Source organism: Rattus norvegicus, chromosome 2 (assembly GCF_021556685.1).
Source record: "Rattus norvegicus strain SHRSP/BbbUtx chromosome 2, alternate assembly SHRSP_T2T, whole genome shotgun sequence".
Classification (NCBI taxonomy): Eukaryota; Metazoa; Chordata; class Mammalia; order Rodentia; family Muridae; genus Rattus; species Rattus norvegicus.
Window position 1 is genome coordinate 111322501 of NC_141535.1, and position 19061 is coordinate 111341561.

Consider the following 19061-nt stretch of genomic DNA (forward strand, 5'->3'; position numbering starts at 1 on the left):
CAGCCAGTACTCTTAACCACTGAGCCGCCTCTCCAGTCCCAAGAAATAGAATATGTATTTTATTTTCAATAGAAATATTGAATTAGTGGCAAAAATACTAAATGATGGCTTAGGGCATTTAATCTAAGTTACTTCCAGACTAACTATATTGGCAAAAGATAATAATGCTTGAGTTCATTTATTCGTAAAACTATACTACTGGCATTAAAGGGTGTGTATGTGTATGTGTATGTGTGTGTGGTGTGTGTGTGAGTGTGTCTGTCACATACATGAAAAAAAAAAAAAATCCCTGATTGAGAATGTTGGCAACAGACTGGAAATTTCCCTGTATACATTCTGAGTTAACACTTTAAGCAGACTAAACTTTACACTTTACACTCTGAGGGAGCAGAGATAACACAAAGGTTTGACCGGCCTGCCAGAGGATTACAGGCATGGCTGTTATGTAACATGTGCATCAGTAGGTGGCAGAAAGACAGGCTATGTCTTCACTCAGTGTTCTGATTTGTGAACATTTAAATAATCAGTAGCCTTACCATTCCCTGGAAAAAGCAAGTCTGGCATGATCACCAGTCCAGTGCCAGGAGTCCGGGATGGGAAGCTAGCTCGAGATGATCACCAGTCTGGTGCCTCCAGATGAGCATCCAGGTAGGAAGCGCACCAGACCCTAGAAGAATACCCCTGGGATCATGGCACCTGGTCAGGAATGAGCCCAAGACAGACTAGCCCTGCATGGGACCACTCAGGGAGACCCAGTGAGGAGCTGAGCCCAAGATAACCACCAGTCTGGCACCACAAAGGCCCGGGGGAGCAGACCATATCCAAGATGACCCTTACCCGGCACTATATTTAACAACCTGGGCATAGCAAGTGGTCCTGTGACCACATGTGAGATGACCCCCGACACCCAGAGTCCCCAAGAGGCACGAAGTAGAGCAAGTAAATGGCAGAGAAATAGGGAAGAAAAACAGAAGGATGTGGGCACAGAGAGCAGAGGAACTGGAGGCTCAGGGGTAGTGAGGTGATGTGAGTGGCCAGTGACATCTCCTGGATCCTGGGCTGTGCTGCAATCTGGGTCCATGGCCTTGCAGCAGCAGGGATCTGTTCCCAAAGGCCAGGTGGATGTCCCTAACTGGGCTGTCTCTTAGGAACATACTGGTATCTGAGGGGTGTGCAGAACTGGCTCAGAGTTATGAAAGTGAAAGAGCTGACTGACCCCTAACCCTAGCTAGCTGCCAGACTAGGGATAGCACCCTTCTCCCAACAATGCAGTAGTTATAGGTGAGTTACCCAGTGAATCAGCATGAGGAGAGCTTACCTTACCACTCATCTCCCTTCTACCACTCCCTTGCAGTAGCATGGACAAAGGAAAGATACCTTCCTCCTCTCCCCCTCACCTCTGTCACCTTTGGCAGGCAGGAAACCTAACACTGGAGTCATGAGAGCAAAAGAGTTGGCCCCTTTCTTCACCCGCTGCAGCACTTAGGAGAGGGAGCACTGCACTTTGCCTAAGCAGCACAGTAGAGATGACCATGGTGGTGGGGGTGCAGATGAGCCATCCCTAAGGGTGTGAACACTGGAGAGCCAGCCCTGCTGTGAAATGTTGTTGGTGAGATCCCCTCCCCCACTTTTGCCATGCCACCTAGGACAGGCAAGAGAGCTGGCTGTATCCTTCAGCTGCTCAAACAGTAGAACTGACCCTGATTTCTGCGAGCTGGCCCAATGGTGTGAGATTGGAGAGTCGTCAGGCTGGTCAGCTCAGGTCCCAATCCAGGGCTTTGAATTTGTCCCCTACCCCCCATAACATCTACCCCAGCAATGAACTGCTGGAGTGCATGAGGGGGCCAGTCCTACAGATCCAAAACCACAAGCTCTCCATGACACAGGGCAACAACAGGATATCTGAGAGGAGTCCCACTGGTTCCAGTATTCAAAGTGTAGCAGAAGTCAGAAGCCTCAACTAGACCAAAGTCATTAAAATGAACACTTGCAAGCAAAGAAGTGTGGACAAAAGGTTACACTGTGGGATATATTGTGACCCAGTACAGCTTCCACAAGAATGTTCTCATTTCTGTAGTGGGGGAGGTTGCAAGGGTAAAAGACAGGAGAAGAATGGGACTGGGGTACATAATGTGAAATTCATAGAACCAATAAAAGGTTTGAGTGAGAATAAAGAAGCCTGAGTCCTAGAGTTTGCTGTACAATCATCAGCCATTTTCTCAGCTTTAGTTTCACATGCATTGTTTTAAAGTTCTCTTTCATCCTGAAAGCTTTGTTAACCCATTTACAAATGGTCACAATAAATGAAACAGTATATTCAATAAAATAATCATACTTATTTTACTCAGTTAAACAGCCTCAAGCTGCTGTGGTAATCCTAGGGTCTGAGAGGCTAAGTCAAGAAGGCTGCTTCAAGCCTGAGGGCTCCCTGGGATTACATGTCAAAGAAGGAAGGAGACTTCAACAACAAACAAGCAAGCATCTACTGTTCAGGGTACCAGGAAGTTTTTTTAAAAAACTATTGATTCAAAGAACCTGAAATGCTTTTTAAAAATACATCAGTTGTACATATATTTATATCATTTGAACATACATATTTAGAAACATACTTTCTTCAACATGGCAAAATATTCTCAAATTAGACATTAAACTAGGGCCTTTAAATTTTTGTTGTTTTTTTTTTTTACTATGTGTGAAACCTTAAACTCAGAAAAGAGCTTACTGATGTCACCAAATCTCTCAATGCATAAGCAAATCTTAAGGAAAAAGAATTTCAACCGACTAGAATAATTCTTTGATATAAGTATAAATCAGTACATAGGTAAATGTTTGCTGCCATCTTGTGGATAATTATATTATCTGAAATTCTCTGCATTTGTTGCTTGTAGTTCAGTTCTAATATGATTATTCATCTTACAGCTAATAAGCCAATAATTGCATTTGAAGCCAAACTTCCCAGTAGCTTTGCATTGCAATGTTAGAGTATGCTCCTAGAAAGGACTGCATAAGCCATCCTGCCCCCTACTGTGTGTGCCGTGTGTGACCATCACTATGGTCAGAAGGCAGGTGTAATGGTGGAACAGTGTTAGCCCCACTGACCTTAATACTATTATTGAACAGTGTCAATCTGTTTCAGCAACACATTCTATTCACTGTATCGTTTCTGCAGTGAGGGCTCTCTATCTAACAACCTGACCCTATCTATATGAAGATCAGGTTGTCTTCCAAGGGACTTTGAATTCATCCAAGAGCTACTACAGAATCTAAAATAGCTGGTACCTCATTTCCTTCCAGTCACCACACCCAGCTCTTCACTGTAATTGGTCTAATATAAAGGTACTTCCAGAGTTGCTGTGGGAAAACTAGACTGGCAACTTATCCTGATAGGAAAAGCAAGCTTCCACGGGTTTCAATGAGAAAGAAAACAAAATGTTCTCCCTTTTACTATAGTCAAGCTTCCCTAATCTAATAACGTGAAATCATAATCTAACAATTTGAAATCCAAAATGTTCCATAAAATACTGTACACTCAATACTGAGTTCTGGAGCAACTTATCACAGAACTTCAGATGAGAGAGATACCTGACCAGGAAAGTCAACAGACAGTCCACAATCTGAAAAACTTGCCAACATGTGCAACATTGAGGGCTCCAAGCACATTGAAGGAGGAATAATAGTCTGCCAATACTATTTGTACCTAAGAACGCCAATAGAAAGTACAGGGTAGGAGCGAAGCAAGATAGTGGCTGAGCAAGACGGACAATGAGAGTAAACAAGAGAGTCCTAAGTGCTAAGGAAAGCCAGATGAGTGTCTACTTCTGACTTAACCAAGGGGCAAGATGCACTGAAGAAGGATGCATCACTCTCTCGTCTCGGCAAGATGTCTCTGGCCTGGGAAGAATTAAGTCCTGGACTTGAAACTCACCAAAGGGCACACCATGATGAAACCAATACTGCACAAAGTCCCAAAGCCAGGGACTAAGCTGAAGAACCATGCTAACCAACAGCTGAAAGACTGCCTTTGCCACCAGTATGGCTACTCTAGAATCTTACGGTGAGTCTAGAATCTCATGGAAGTCAAGCCTCCTGGCGCACCTTTGGACAGTTATTTGGATTAGGATAACTGATGTTCCAAGGCCTGTCTACTGTGGGTGGCACTCTTCTGCATCACTCTGAGGCTGACCAATGTTAGAAGGAGAAGGAGAAACGAGCACAAGCGTCACTCTCTGCCTCCCTCCTCACTGGGGGAGGATCTGACCAGCCACTTGGAGCCCCTACTGCCCTGGCTTCACCACTATGATGGACTATATACTCTGCAACTTAAAAAAGAATGTTTTAAGAAATCTCAAGTTTCAAGAAGACAGTAAAGACTCAACAGGGACACTTAATACTGATGGAAGCAATTTAAAAATCATTGTGCAGAAAAAATTCACAATGTTACAAAGACAATAGAAGAAAGCATCAATGTCAGGATAAGTCAAGCAATAAAAATAAAATACTGAGCCATCTTAAAATACAGTCACAGAAAAACAGGAATGAAGACCGCTTGCAGAAACTTCGGACATCATTGAACAAAAATCTTCATTACTGGATTTCAAAAGGGTAGAAAGATGACTTAGTAGCTAAGAGCACCACTGGCAGCTCTTTTGAGAACCCGAGTTTGATTCCTAGCATCCACATGGTGGCTCACAGCCATGTGTAACTACAGACCCAGGAGAATCCAATGGCCTCTTCTAGGCTCCAGGAGCACCAGGCCACAAACATACATACAGCCAAAACACTGGTAAACACAAAAAGGTAGTTTTTTAATTTAAAAAACTAAAAGTTAGAAAACAACTTACAAAACAGTTACATAATACATTATATATGCCAAATTACATTAATGTCCATATATTAAATTCTCTGATTATAAGGAAAAACATCTACAAAAAGCAAACGGTGCATTCCAAGTGCCCCCAAAGCCTCACTAAACTGCAGCTACAGAGCTACAAAGTTAAAACTGACCATCTGGGAATGAGGGACTCTAGGGATATTTCATGTGTCTAAAAATTTAAAAAACCTTTTCCCCAGACAACCTAGGTTTTTCAGGATGTGAATAAAACTAAAGGCTCTCTCCAATTCATGACTACCTCACCATTGGAAATGTCTGAGTGCATTGTGCACGCTTATCCCTGCATTTGACACAAGTTTAAGAACTTACAGCATCTGCTTTACAAATGGTGTTGGCAACATGTCGACACAGCATCTTCAGCCAGCTCTCCTTTGGAAGCTCCTCTGACGTCATCTGGAAGCTGAGCAGCACGTTGGCCTGCTCTGTTGGTGGCCTCACAAGCAAGGCAAAGGCATTATGACAATCTAGGGTTCCAGAATAACCATACATAGTGTTACTCCTTAGCTGTCAGATATTTCATTTCCACAGAGCACCAAAACCAACTACCTCCTCTCTTCCCTGTTTTTTTTTTTTTTTTCAAATTAAAAAGGGAGCATCAGTACAGTCATTTGAAGCAGTGGGAAAAAATATTATAACCACATATACTGTATTAGGAACAAAAGTAAACTGAGAATAAGTAAGGAGTGTTCTCTTTGACATTCAAATGTCTTACTGATAGTTTAATGCAAAATAGTTACCATTTCTTAGCATTCTAGTATTTAATTTCAAAATAAAATGAGAGCATCTATCACTAGGAAGTTACATAAATCACATTGAAACATTAATTGCTTTGTAATAGAGATGCTAAAATAACCAATTTTAAAGTTAATGCTAAAAATTTTGAAGAAAAAACGAAAACAAGCAAACAAAATTGCTATGAATGAACATGTGGAGGCCAAAGCCTTGTAAGACAGGACAGTTCTCTCCATCACAAGGGTCCCTGGGTCTGACCTCAGGTTATAAAGAGACTACCTCCCTGATCTGTATCTTAAAGACACTCCTTGGGCTGGAGAGATGGCTCAGCGGTTAAGAGCACCCGACTGCTCTTCCAGAGGTTATGAGTTCAATTCCCAGCAACCACATGGTGGCTCACAACCATCTGTAAAGAGTTCCAATGCCCTCTTCTGGTGTATCTGAAGACAGCTACAGTGTACTTATATATAATAAATAAATAAATCTTTAAAAAAAAAAAGACACTCCTTAATGTGTGTACTGAACACTTTCACAACCACTACTCCGCCAAATTTAAATAAATGTCTCACCCTAGGCTCTAATAGCCAGAGTTAAACAGGTGAAAAAAAAAAGTTTTATAAGTTCCTGTGCACTGGAGATGTGCTCGGTGGTAGGGTGCTAGACAAGCAGGTGCAAAGTCCTGGGTCTGATTAGCACAACACACAAGAGAAAAGGGAGCTGGGGAAAAAAAAAAAAAAGGGACTGGAAAGGAAAGATGGCTCAGTAGTTAAGAGCACTGCCCGCTCTTCCAGAGGTCGTGAGTTCAAATCCCAGCAACCACATGGTGGCTCACAACCATCTGTAATGGAATTTGATGCCCTCTTCTGGTGTGTCTGAAGACAGCTACATTGTACTCAGACATAAAATTTATAAATAAATAAATGTTTTTTTTTTAAAAAAAAAAAAGGTAGATGCTATCTCTAGCCTTTTCAGACATAAAGAAAAATCAAATGCTAATCAAATTAAAAAGAAAAAGTTTCCCTTGAGACAGTGCTCTAATTTGGATCAGCATGTCACCAAAAGCTGTGTTAAAGGCTTGGTCGCCACCTAGGCATGAGTGGGAGTTCTAGATGGCTGAGGCCATGCACTGGGGGGATTGTGGGACCCTGACCACTTCTACTTCACAGCTCTGCCATGAGGCTCCAGCACGTGGTGTCAGACATGATGAACCATGTCACCACCATTCATTCACACCATTCACAGCAGTGGGACCAAGAGAATGAACCGAAATCTCCAAAATCATCAGCCAAAGTATCTTTAGAAATACATTATCTCGGGGTTGGGGATTTAGCTAAGTGGTAGAGCGCTTGCCTAGCAAGCACAAGGCCCTGGGTTCGCTCCGAAAAAAAGAAAAAAATACATTATCTCAGGAATTTTGTAACAAGAGAAAACTAGCACACATGCAATACACAGGTGCATGTGTGCACACACATGTACACATACACACTTATTTTTTACTATTTTTGAGAATAGTGACTCACTGTGTACCCATAACTGGACTCAAACGCAGAGATCTGCTTGCTTCTGCCTTGCAAATGCTAGTGTCAGAGTGAGCCAAAACACCCATCTTTTCCGTGTACATGCATATGCGCGTGTGCGCAATCTAAGCCCGTGCCAAGTCACCAGGTACTGTGGGCTATTTATTTCACGCACATCTACTAATAATAATAAGCTCTGCTCTATCTTTTCTTAAAAATTGGTATGATAGTCTGTTCTTATGAACACTCACATGCTAGATAATGTGTGCTTTAGGGAACATGGTGGGAAGTGAGTTCTTTTCTTCCACTGTGTGGGTCCCAGGGATGGAGTTCCGGTCAGCCTTGGCAGCAAGCACCCTTACACCTTGGCCCGCCTTGTCATTATTCCCACAACCACCTTCCCAAATCTTAAAAGACATTCCTAGAGCAGGAGAGATGGCTCAGTGGTTAAAACCTCACTGGCTTCTTTGCCAGAGAACTTGGGTCTATTCCCAAGTTCTCACCTACAGGCCTCACAACCTTCTTAGCTGACTCCCAGGGAGACGTGTGCCCTCTTCTGACCTCTATGGGCACTGTATGAATGTAGTACACAGACATTCAGACTAAACAGCCATGCACAGTTTTTAATGGGAAAAAAAGAAAAAAGAACCAAAAATGCACCATTGGTAAGAAAAAATATATTAAAAATACGAGGTCCAGAATAAAACTGGTTATTTATTTTGGATTCTGAAGAATTAGTAAGTTTTGATGTAGGAATCAGACAAGTTTAAGTGCAATTTTAATGGATAGCCATTTAAAAATGTTTGACTCTTAACCAAGGATATTCCCCAAGTTGGAATAACACTTTCATTTGAAACAATGAAAACATTGAGTCTGTACCTAGAAATGGATTTAAGATGGAGAGCAATTACTTCTTTAGGAGAGCCGAGCCACATGTGAAGAAAATGTATACATTTAAAAAAAAAAACCCACAGCAATAAATCTAAGCCTCCCTGAGGACCACCTATTCTTATTTAACTAATGCTTCTCCCAGAAGCTTACCTTCTGTCTCTCTGATGTCCAGCACCTTCTTAATCTGAGAAAGAGGCATTAGATGAATGTGCTTCAGAGAAGCTGGTGGCCGGGTGCGGTCATGAGGACTTCTAAAAGTGCCAATAACCTTGTGCCGTTTTCTTGCTATCTGATTGTAAGGGGAATGTCATAATCATTATTGTGATAAAGCCAAACTTTGCACATTTAAAAATAACAGCAACAATCACATAAATGTATACGCAACTAATCTGAGGATGAGCCATTCCAGTTACTACGCGATCAAAGCCAGAGACTGACGAAAAGCACACATGTAATTACACAGCCAGACACTCATGTCCTTATTAGGAAAGTTCAATCAGAAAAACAGGCCTAGGGATAGAGGGTGCCAAGAGTCCCCAGAGCATGAAAGGACAAGACCATGAGGGACAGCTGTTCTGGGGCAGGAGTCTAGAGTTCTAAATAGTGTTAATTTTAGTTTAAGTTACGGATTTGAAATCTCTCCTAGTCACAGCATACAGAAGAAGTTTCTATCAGACAGTCCCTGCCCTCATGACTGCTTGAAGAATACTGACAAAGGGAAGCTTCATAGGAGTAATGAAGCACTCATCCAACACCTCAAACCCCACCTCGGGAGGCTATAGCAGGAGAGGACTTTCAGTGCCAGGCCACCTCGCTACACAGTGAGGCTGTCTCAAAAAGTAAATAACAACAACAAAAACACACACAAAAGCAATAGGGATTATAAATTCAAAGTGCTGTATTGGCTATAACTTTACCTTAACTGGATACCCATGCAAAAGGAAGAGATGGGTAACTGGAGAAGAGCAAAATCAGAAAGATCTTGTGATTCGTGATATATTGAGATTTTACCAAAAGAAAAAGGAAAGAAAGAAAAAGAAAAACTTCCTTTGCAGCTATACAGATTTTATTGAAAGGCATTAACACAAAATGAACATAAATATGTACTTAAATTGAGATTGGTAATCATGAGTATGAGAAACACAGTTAAAAAATATATTACCTGGTATTGAATAAAATGAGCTAGTTATTAAATCATAACGACGCTAAAGCACACACAGACATGTCTATCCCACATGTCATATATATGTAGCACAAATATAAAGGCATGCGCGCACACACACACACACACACACACACACACACACACGTAAGCACACACACCGTGAAAAGTAAGCAGCAGATACTCTGATTACTAAGCAATGAATGGACATGCATTCTGTTTGTTTGGCTAATGAAATATATTAATTTTAAGATTAATTTTCTAAAAAGGAAACAAGAAGAGTATTAAAATTGATGACAAACACTAATAAACCAAGGTTTAAAATAAAAACCCAGGGCTGGAGAGGTAGCTCAGAGGTCAAGTGCACTGACTGCTCTTCCAGAGGTCATGAGTTCAAATCCCAGCAACCACATGGTGGCTCACAAGTACCTGTAATGGGATCTAATGCCCTATTCTGATATATTTGAAGACAGCAACAATGTATTCATATAAATAAAATAATTCTTGAAAAAAAATTTAAAAAACTAAATCAGACAAAATATTCAAATGGAAAATAAATTATTAAAAGTATATTAAGATATACAGATTTTACTGATATTCAATTGTTCTTAATGTAGAAGTATAGTGATTACTATAGGTTTATGTTCTCTAGAACTAAAATATTAAAAGTAACTTTGCTTCAATTTTGCTGTTTATTTTTCTTAAGTGAGTGAGTGAAATACTAACGGTCTACCTAGGAATGTGGATTCTGAAGTTCACACTTATTATCTGAAATATGGTAGCTGAACAGGGCGGTGACACGTCTGTAAGCCAGCACTTCAGAGGCTGAGGTAGTTCACACCAGCCTAGGAGACATAGCAAGATTCTGTCTTAAAACTCAAGCGGCTGAGCTGTGGGTACACACACTAGTAATGGATATGTGGAGAGGATGAGGCACAGATTACCAGGCCAGTACTTGCTAGACTAAAAATAAAATAAACAATGAGAAGAGAAACAGCAGTTTCTATTCGGGCAACTGAGATGGAGGCTAGTGGGAATGCTGACAACTTTTAGTCAGCTTTAGTCAGCTTGAAATAAGTTCAAGTCATCAGAGGAGGGAACCTCAACTGACAAAATGCCTCCATAAGACTCAGCGCTACAGGCAAGCCTTAGAGCAATTCTTTTATTTGAGACTGATGTAGGAGGGCCCAGTCTACTGTGGGTGGGGCCATCCTTGGGCTGTGGGTCCTAGGTTCTCTAAGAAAGCAGCTGAACAAGCCATGATGAGCAAGACAGTAAGCAGCACCCCTCCATGTCCTCTGCATCGGCTCCTGTCTTCAGGTTCCTGCCAAGTTTGAGTTCCTGTCCTGAGTTCCTTTGAGGATGAACAGTGACATGGAAGGGTAAGCCCTTTCTGGTGTTTCATCACAGCACTATTAACCCTGACTAGGACACAGGAGAACAAAAAGTCACAGGACTCACGAAGGTGAAGAAACTGAGGCTAGGACCTGAGAGGGTACAGGGATTGACACAATAAAAATGAAAGCAGAAGGGATGTCATGAGGTAATTATGGTAAAATATGAAGGGGATATAAAATTTTAAAAAATATCAAAATAAGTCAGTGCTGTACTAAAAGCTAAAATAAATTCCTAACAAATTGTTAAGGAAATCTAAATAACCTAACCTAACAGAATGAGGCCAGCAAACCTAGAGATTTCAACAGGACAAACCTCAAAACACATTAACAGAAATGAAGAAAACAGTGAGACTATACACGGCTAAGCCCTGGATAATGTACCTAGTACAGGTAAGATGGGGTTAAGACTGACTCCTGACCTTGCTCTCAAAAGCAGAGCAGGTCGAGAACTTACTGGGGGAGATTCAGGCCATTCACAACCACCCAGTGTATGACTGACTTCATGATTATTTCACTCCACATGATCAACTGTGTATCAGATTCTCACTATTCTGCATGTTTGATGCCATTATTAGCTAAATGAAAGTATCACTTCTGAACCTCTAAGTCCCAGCCCTCTACTTTATCAGAGACAGAGCTTCCCTGAGATCTCACTGCCCTGGTCCCTATGTGTTTCACACCTTAAAGAAAAAACATAATGGACAAGCAGAGCTCTTTAAAGAAGCAATGCAGAAATGGACAGACTTAGAAGAAAAAGCAAAGCTTTTTGATGAGGGCAACAGAAAAGTTTCCCAGTAACAAACATGTCCTAGTGTATTCTTGTTATTGTCTACTTTACCAAATGAACATCTTTTTCGACATAAAGAATACCGCATTCCTTTCTACCTGTGCTAGATAGTTTAATGTCAACCTGACACAGCTGAAGTCATCTAAAAGGAAAAGAACCTATTTAAGAAAATGCCTCCATGGGGTTGGGGATTTAGCTCAGCGGTAGAGCGCTTGCCTAGGAAGCACAAGGCCTAGGTTTGGTCCCCAGCTCCGAAAAAAAAAAAAAAAAGAACCAAAAAAAAGAAAATGCCTCCATAAGATGAGGCCATAGGCAAGCCTACAGGACATTTTCCTCAGCGATTGATGTGGGAGGGCCCAGTCCACTGTGGGTGGTGCCATTCCTGCCATGCCTGGGCTGGTGGTAGTCCTAGGTTCTTTTTTAATGATGATGAGGAGGAGAAGGAAGAGGAAGAAGAGGGGGGAAAGAGGAGGAGGAGGAAGAGGAAGAGGAGGAGGAGGAGGAGGAGGAGGAGAGAGAAAGCCTTGAGAGTGGCCCTGACTCAGCTTCTGACTTCAGGTTCCTGCCATGACTTCCCTTGATGATGAACAGTGCTGAGGAAGTGTAAGCCAAATAAACCCTTTCCTCCCCAGGTTGCTTTAGAAATGGTGTTTCATTGCAGCCAATAGAATCCCTAAGACACTTACCCTCATTGTATTGGTTAAGTATTTAAAAATACATGTTAAAAAATAGAAAGAAGCCTTAATTAAAAGTATATAGAACTCAATATTTGCCTGTGAACATACACAGGTGAGTTTTAGAATTAGTATTATTACATCTCACCAACAGCCTTCTTATTTTGAAGATTCCAATTTGGCATTGTGGCTCATGCCTGTCATCCCAGCACTTGGGGAGGCTGGAGTGGAAGGACTGCCCAGAAGTCAAGGCTAGTTTGGGGCTATAGAATGAGACACTATCAACATAGAAAAGGAAGAAATCAAGGAGTCACAGTACTAAGTTATCAAATTAGCTCTTCAACTGCCTTCATCTTGGCTACAAAAGGCTACTTATACTTTAATTAAAAACAAAACAAAAACCCCAATTTGTAGATCTTGAATATACATAAAAACAAGGTTCCCCACAAATCATCATCTAAGCATTTAGTTGAAAGGAATCCTGACTTAATTTGCAGTCTGGAAATTTGTATCAAACTTAATATTAGACTTTCTCCCAAAAGTATTCCATAGTATTCCACACTATGAAATCAGCAATTGGTCTCATTTAAAAAAAAAAAATAACTGAATTTACCCCAATTTCTATATTGTACTTCAATTAAAGCTTTATTTTAAATACGTAGGGAGATCACAAGATACATCAGTGTTAAACATCAGTGAGTACGCCTTTACCTCAAGGCAGTCATTGAAGAGGAAGAGAGTGACTTGTTCTCCTCGGTCACAGGGGTGCTCACCAAGAGAAACTGTTTCCACTCTTTGTATCAGGCTTCGATGAGAAGATAATAGATTAGCCTGTGAACATTAATAGAAGTAGTCAAATGTTACCAAGTAACTATTATAAGTTGTCATTCAAAAGTGGTGCTAAGATTGTCAATCTATTTTTAAAGACCTGTTTCTATTTTTCTTACTTATGTGTATGTTGTCTCCTTGCACATATGCTGTTTGCATAACTGTACACTGAGAACCCAGGAGAGGGCCTCCAGTCCCTGTAGCTGAAGTCATAGGCCGAGTCACTGGACGAGGGTCCAGCAGCAAGGGCTCACAACCAGAGGCATCTCTGCAGCCTGACACTGCTTACACTGAGACCTTAGAAACCTCGTTAAAGCAGAAAAGTCAATGGTAATCAACAAAAGCTACTTACTGGGCATCCATCTACTTCATAAACAACATCAAAAATTTGCTTCTGTGCTTCTGTTTTTCTCTTATCCTCATTGATATGTCTGAAAAATTAATGGTTGTTTTGTTAAACTTCTTTTCATACAGACACTGAAATCAGTACACAAATAAATCTCATGTCACAAAACCTAACTTTCATGTGGGTGCATTAATTATGATACATGAATCAGATAAATACTCCTTCAAAACATCTTGCTATTAAAACATGTTCCAAGGAATCTTTCAGAAATGCTATGTTTCACTGTGGAACATTTTACTCATGATTTACATTTACAGATACAGTTAGCCTGTAAAATACTTGATGTTTGAAACGCACTTTGCGTTAAAGAATTGTTTTCCCTCCAGTCCTATGGCAGTCACTTCCCTGCAAAGAGAACAGCTACAACCACTACTGCTTCTAGAGGGAACTTTATGAATTTAAGGAATGTGTAAAGACTTCATTCACTGAATGAAGTTTAATTAACATGAGAAAATTTATTTAAGAAATATAAAAAGTAGTAGGAAAAAGAAAATTCAGCTGCTGAGAGGACCTACAAACGCAAGGTTTACACATCTTTGTGAATCAGAATTTAACTGAAATCAGAACATCCCCATAAGACCATGTGCATGGGGATGACATGAAAAGGCCTTTCTCTGGGACACAAGAAGATCTATCTGTGCACTCTTGGCTAATTTCAAATTTCCATTACTATCTCTGCATATATAATTAATGTCAGAAATAAATATTTTGAACAATATAGTCTTACAATACTCAGTGTTTAACCGTAGCCATACTACTAGAGAAAGAACTTAGATAATTTACAAAAGCATTGATACTTTTCTATTGTTTATGACAAAGATTACCACTTCCAGCCTAATCCAGTAAAAACATGGAAGCATGCTAGCAAGATGGATCTACAGGTAAAAGCACTTACAGCTCCATATCCCATAATTCCATGTAAAAGAGGAAGGAAGAAACAGCTGACATTGTCTTCTGACCTCCACTTACCTTGGATGAAGCCCATGTGTTCACCACACCTTCTGTCTGTCTGTCTCTCTCAAACACACACACACACACATATACACACACACACACACACACACACACACACACACACACACACACACACACACACAGTAAAACATGGACTGCTTACGTCATTACTTCTTTTAGTGATCCAATAGCTTTTTCTAACGTGCTTTTGTCTGGATTTTCATCAGCTGTATGCTTTTTAAGATCTGTAATAATAAAATGGTTTTTTCCATGATTAAAAAGAGTTCGGTGATTTTCCACCTATGCCATATCAGTATTTTTACTATAGGTTAACTGGTTTTTTCTTTTAAGATAACACCTGGCCCTTATCTTGAGAAGTCTGAGGCCAGGAACTATATGGCAGATCTGTAATCCCTAACCTTACAAGTAGGAGGAAGAAGGATTCCAAGTTTGTAGCAACAATGGACTGCACAGTAACAGCCTATTCTCCAAACAATGGCTGAGTGCGTAGTTTAGAGGTTGAACACTTGCTTGATATGTGCAGGGTCCTAGGTGTGCTTATTCCACAGTATGATGGCACATGCTTTGAATCCTAGCACTTGAGAGACAGAGATGAAAACATTACTGTAGGTTGCCCATTAATACACCTAATTGAACATCTGTCAGGTCACCAACTGCTTTAATTAAACAAAAACTATTACTCAGCATAAAATATTTTCAAGGTATGGTTAAATAGAATTAAAACCTAATTTATATACAAAATTCCATTGTAAGTTTCAGGATTTCCTGGACTACAGTGTCTTTAATAAAAGAATGAGGGGCCAGGGGTTAGGAAGCTCTTATTTGCAGAGGGTCTACTTCAGTGCCCAGTACCCAAGTTAGACAGCTCACTCCTACAACTCCAACACCATGGGATCTGATGCCCTCTGCTAGCCTCTATGGGCACTCAACTTCACATGTGAAACGCTACCACTACCCACAAACACAATCTTTTAAAACAACAATCAAAATAGTTTTTTTTTTTTTTTTTTTTTTGGTTCTTTTTTTCGGAGCTGGGGACCGAACCCAGGGCCTTGCGCTTCCTAGGTAAGCGCTCTACCACTGAGCTAAATCCCCAGCCCCTCAAAATAGTTTTAACCAAAGTTCTCTAATAACACTGTGTTCTTCATTAGTTTCCAAACTACTTTCCTCATCAAGTTTTCAGAATACTGACTTTTTTAAACATTGTTTTGTCACATGTCTTTCAGTCATATTGGGAGGCTTGTAGACTCCTGAAGCTTTCCCTGCAGTGCTGACTGCTTAATTCTGTGTTTAGGTATGGTATGAGGGCATGTGACCCCATTACAGAGCATTTGCATACTCTAAGAGCAAGCTTTGTGCTATTTATTATAGACATTCATATTAACATGCTAACTCTGCTTCTCCAGTTTTTGGAGTTTTTGTTTTGCTTGGGGATTTTGTTGGGGGTTTTTTTTGTTTGTTTGTTTTGTTTTGTTTTTTTGGTTTTGGGTTTTGGTTTTTTTTTTTTTTTTTTTGGTAGGCATTCTTATTATTTGTTCAGTTTGTTACAGGGTCACTCTAAGTACAAGAGGCTGGCCTCCAAGTCATAGAAACCCACCTGCCTCTGCCTCTCGTAGGCTGACTATGCCTCTTCTCGGGTTATTGTCCTTTTTCCCTATGCCTCACCTGACACATCCTTACCCATGCTACAACCAATCTAACACCACACCAACCTAATGTTTATGTGGAAGGACACAAAAATCCTTAGAATTTCATTTTAGTCATGATACCATCTGATAAACTCCTACTTAATAAAAAGTCCAAATGAGAGCTGGGAACTTGCTCCCACCTCAGCAGGCTTTGACTGGGAGAAACCCTGGTCTAAAGTAAGACTCTACCCCCCAAAAATGAAGAACTGGAAATGCAAACTGGATTTTTAAAAACTCAATTTTGAAAACCTAAAGGATGGGCTATTTAAGCACCATCGATATAATCAATACAATAAGACAGGTTTAAAGACCAGGGAAACCTAAAGCAATTCCAACTAGAAAGGTAATCTGTGAGAGGAAATGCCCTGGTTTTTTTTGTTATACAAAATATTCTTGAAAAAATATTAATCAATCAATAAATTAGATTTCTGAATTTCATACTTTGGTCAACTGAGTATAAATGACAAACATACACTTTTTAGCCAGAAGATTTCAACATAAAGCAGTTATAGAAAATCCTACGGATACAGTTTTAAGTGTTAAACAAATGGAGTATTGCAAAGGCACACTAGATAACCTGAGAGTAACCTGAGACAGGGCCTCAAACTCTCTATGTAGGTGGGTCACCCTCGGCTCCACTTGCCAGTGCTGCAACTACAAAGGACTGTACCATGCCTGACTCTGGAGACAGTCAGGATCAAACTTAGGGATCTTGCACACTGCCAATCCCAAGATTCTAAAGAAGGCTAAGTATAAAACTCAAATATAAAAACTTAGCTAAACTTCATGACTAGAAACTTGAGTATGAGTCCTCTCCTGTGAGGTCTCTGTAGGAAGTCTGTTTCTTGAAACAGATACATTTAGACAGAGAGACACCAGGAAATATAATGAACTTCTAAGTAGAAGGACACAGCTATTACAAAGAGTACCAGGCAAAACTGAGTATTTATAACTTTAGAGACTGTTTATCAAGATTATCTTAAAATTGGTATGTATAAGAAAACTTGAGTGCTAAGACATAATAAAGTTTGAAAATAAAGATATCGACTCTTCTTTCTGGTAGACAGCATGAAGCTATGGGCTGGAACTACAACACTAATATAAACCAGATATCATCTGGTCATCTTCAGATCTACAAGATCATGATCAGCTAGGCTACAGACGACTCACATTCTCAATGGGGAAAAACTATTGAATAAAAATATCTAAGATAACAAAATTAAGCAAACAACAAAACAAAAAACAGACAAACAAACCAGGAGGTAGACAAGTACCGTTTAAAAGTAAGGCAACACTGGGTAACCGCTGTACTGGCCGAATGAGAAGTTCCACAAGGCTTTGCCGTCCACACTCTGGTTTAGCTTGATTTATCTAAAAGGAAGAAATTAATTTATTACAAGCAAAAATAGTTTTGTGTAAAACTTCAAAACATTCTATAGCAAATGTCCCCGCCAAGAATAATAGATAAGTGCCAGCAGTTGGCAGTGACTCTGAAGGTAAGGAACTTACCTTCACCACACCAAGCCTCAGAATCTACAGGGTCAAAGGTAAAGAACTTGTGGCCTGCACATGCATGCACTGGCATGAGCACATCTGTGCAAGCACAGGCAGGCATGCACACACACACACAAACTTGCACACATGCACACATATAACACATGAATAAATCAACAAATGAATTAAGAACTCATATAGGACGGGAGCTGCTCTCAGAAAAATCACAACTCAGTAATTTTCCAAGACCTAAAATTTTCTCTTGTTGAGAAAAGGTGTGATCCTCTACAGAGTTGCATGCACAGGCCTTTCTTAAGTTCAAAACAGTGTCATGAAGCATCACTAGGTGCCTCGAGAACTAGACACAGACAACATTATTTCCACATATGGGCTACCATATGCAACCCTGGGTTCAATCCCCATTGACACAGAAAAAGCCAAAACAAATCCAACAGCATCACTATTCACTCCTCTGCTATGTAAAATTCCAAATTTCTAGGTCTAAATATCATAAGCACTCCCAGATACAACTCATTTTTTTTAAGGTCAGTATTAAGATGTTCTTATGTGTAGAATTTTACTAACATTATATATTTTTTTAAAAATTATTTTAATAAATTATTTCAGAAGTAACTCTCAGAATTTTTATAATAAAAATTTATATTACCTTGAGAAAAGCATGAAATCTGGGCTTCTGTTTTTCACATTTAATAATCATTTCCTTGCTCATTTCAAAGAAGTTTACAAATGGAGGATAGGTTTTTACCAAATCTTTGGACTAGAAACAAAAAAGGGAAAACAGCTGGTTATGAATGTCACCTCAGACAATAACCTTTGTGACACAATCATCAATAACAACTAGATTTATATTCAAAAGAAAACAGTTTAAATTTTCCTCACAATTTCTGTTAATAGAAAACTTTCCTTTACAAATAAATTAGTGTTCAACACAATGACACAGGGCTCAGCATGTAGGAGGTCAAGAGACTGCCAAGATTGCCAGTAATGGGCACACTGGCCTACCAAGCTCCAGGACACCTTCAGCATTAGAGTAGGAGTTCATCTCCAAATCTGGTTTTCATTGCTATTCAAACCCCATCAACTCGTAACCACAGCCTATGCATCAACTCGTAACCACAGCCTATGACATCAAACAGCAAATAGAGACATATATGCATGCACATACAATTGACACATACATTAAAACAGGACAAATCTTTGAGGCTCAGTTGTTAAAGTATTTGCCTAGTATATACACAAAACTTGGAGTTTTCTCCCCAGCACCATATAATCTAGGCATGATGACAGATATATATGAACTTTGCATTCAAAACCTGTTTTCAGAATAACGTAAAATCAAATTAAAGCTGGTCTACAGGGAGTAAAAAATTACATGTTATTGTTTGTTGAAGAATCCAAACCACTACTAAATACCAATCTTATTACCCAAAACATGAAACTTAAGAAGGGAAAAATCTGGTCTGAAGAATGGCATAGCTTTCAGAGAATGTATTGCTCTTGGGACAGGTGCAAATTCAGTACCCAGTGCCCACACGAAGCAGGGAGTGTTCCTAGCACTCCAATCCCAGAAGTCTAGTGTGCCTTCTGGCCTCTGCAGG

General features: G+C 40.0%; 1 protein-coding gene and 1 pseudogene across 6 annotated transcripts in view; one reads left to right on the forward strand and one right to left on the reverse strand.

Moving 5' to 3' along the window:
• Positions 1 to 19061, reverse strand: part of Ect2 (epithelial cell transforming 2) — a 61956-nt gene that overhangs the window by 18271 nt on the left and 24624 nt on the right. For all 6 annotated transcript variants that reach the window (XM_087626158.1, XM_087626143.1, XM_087626155.1 and 3 more), the window contains 7 exon segments: positions 18110 to 18220; positions 17223 to 17319; positions 14403 to 14484; positions 13232 to 13310; positions 12763 to 12882; positions 8182 to 8320; positions 5201 to 5355 (listed from right to left, as the gene is read on the reverse strand). In XM_087626158.1, coding sequence (XP_087482284.1) covers positions 5201 to 5355; positions 8182 to 8320; positions 12763 to 12882; positions 13232 to 13310; positions 14403 to 14484; positions 17223 to 17319; positions 18110 to 18220 — 783 coding nt within the window.
• On the forward strand, positions 415 to 539 carry LOC120101329 (small nucleolar RNA SNORA17; annotated as a pseudogene).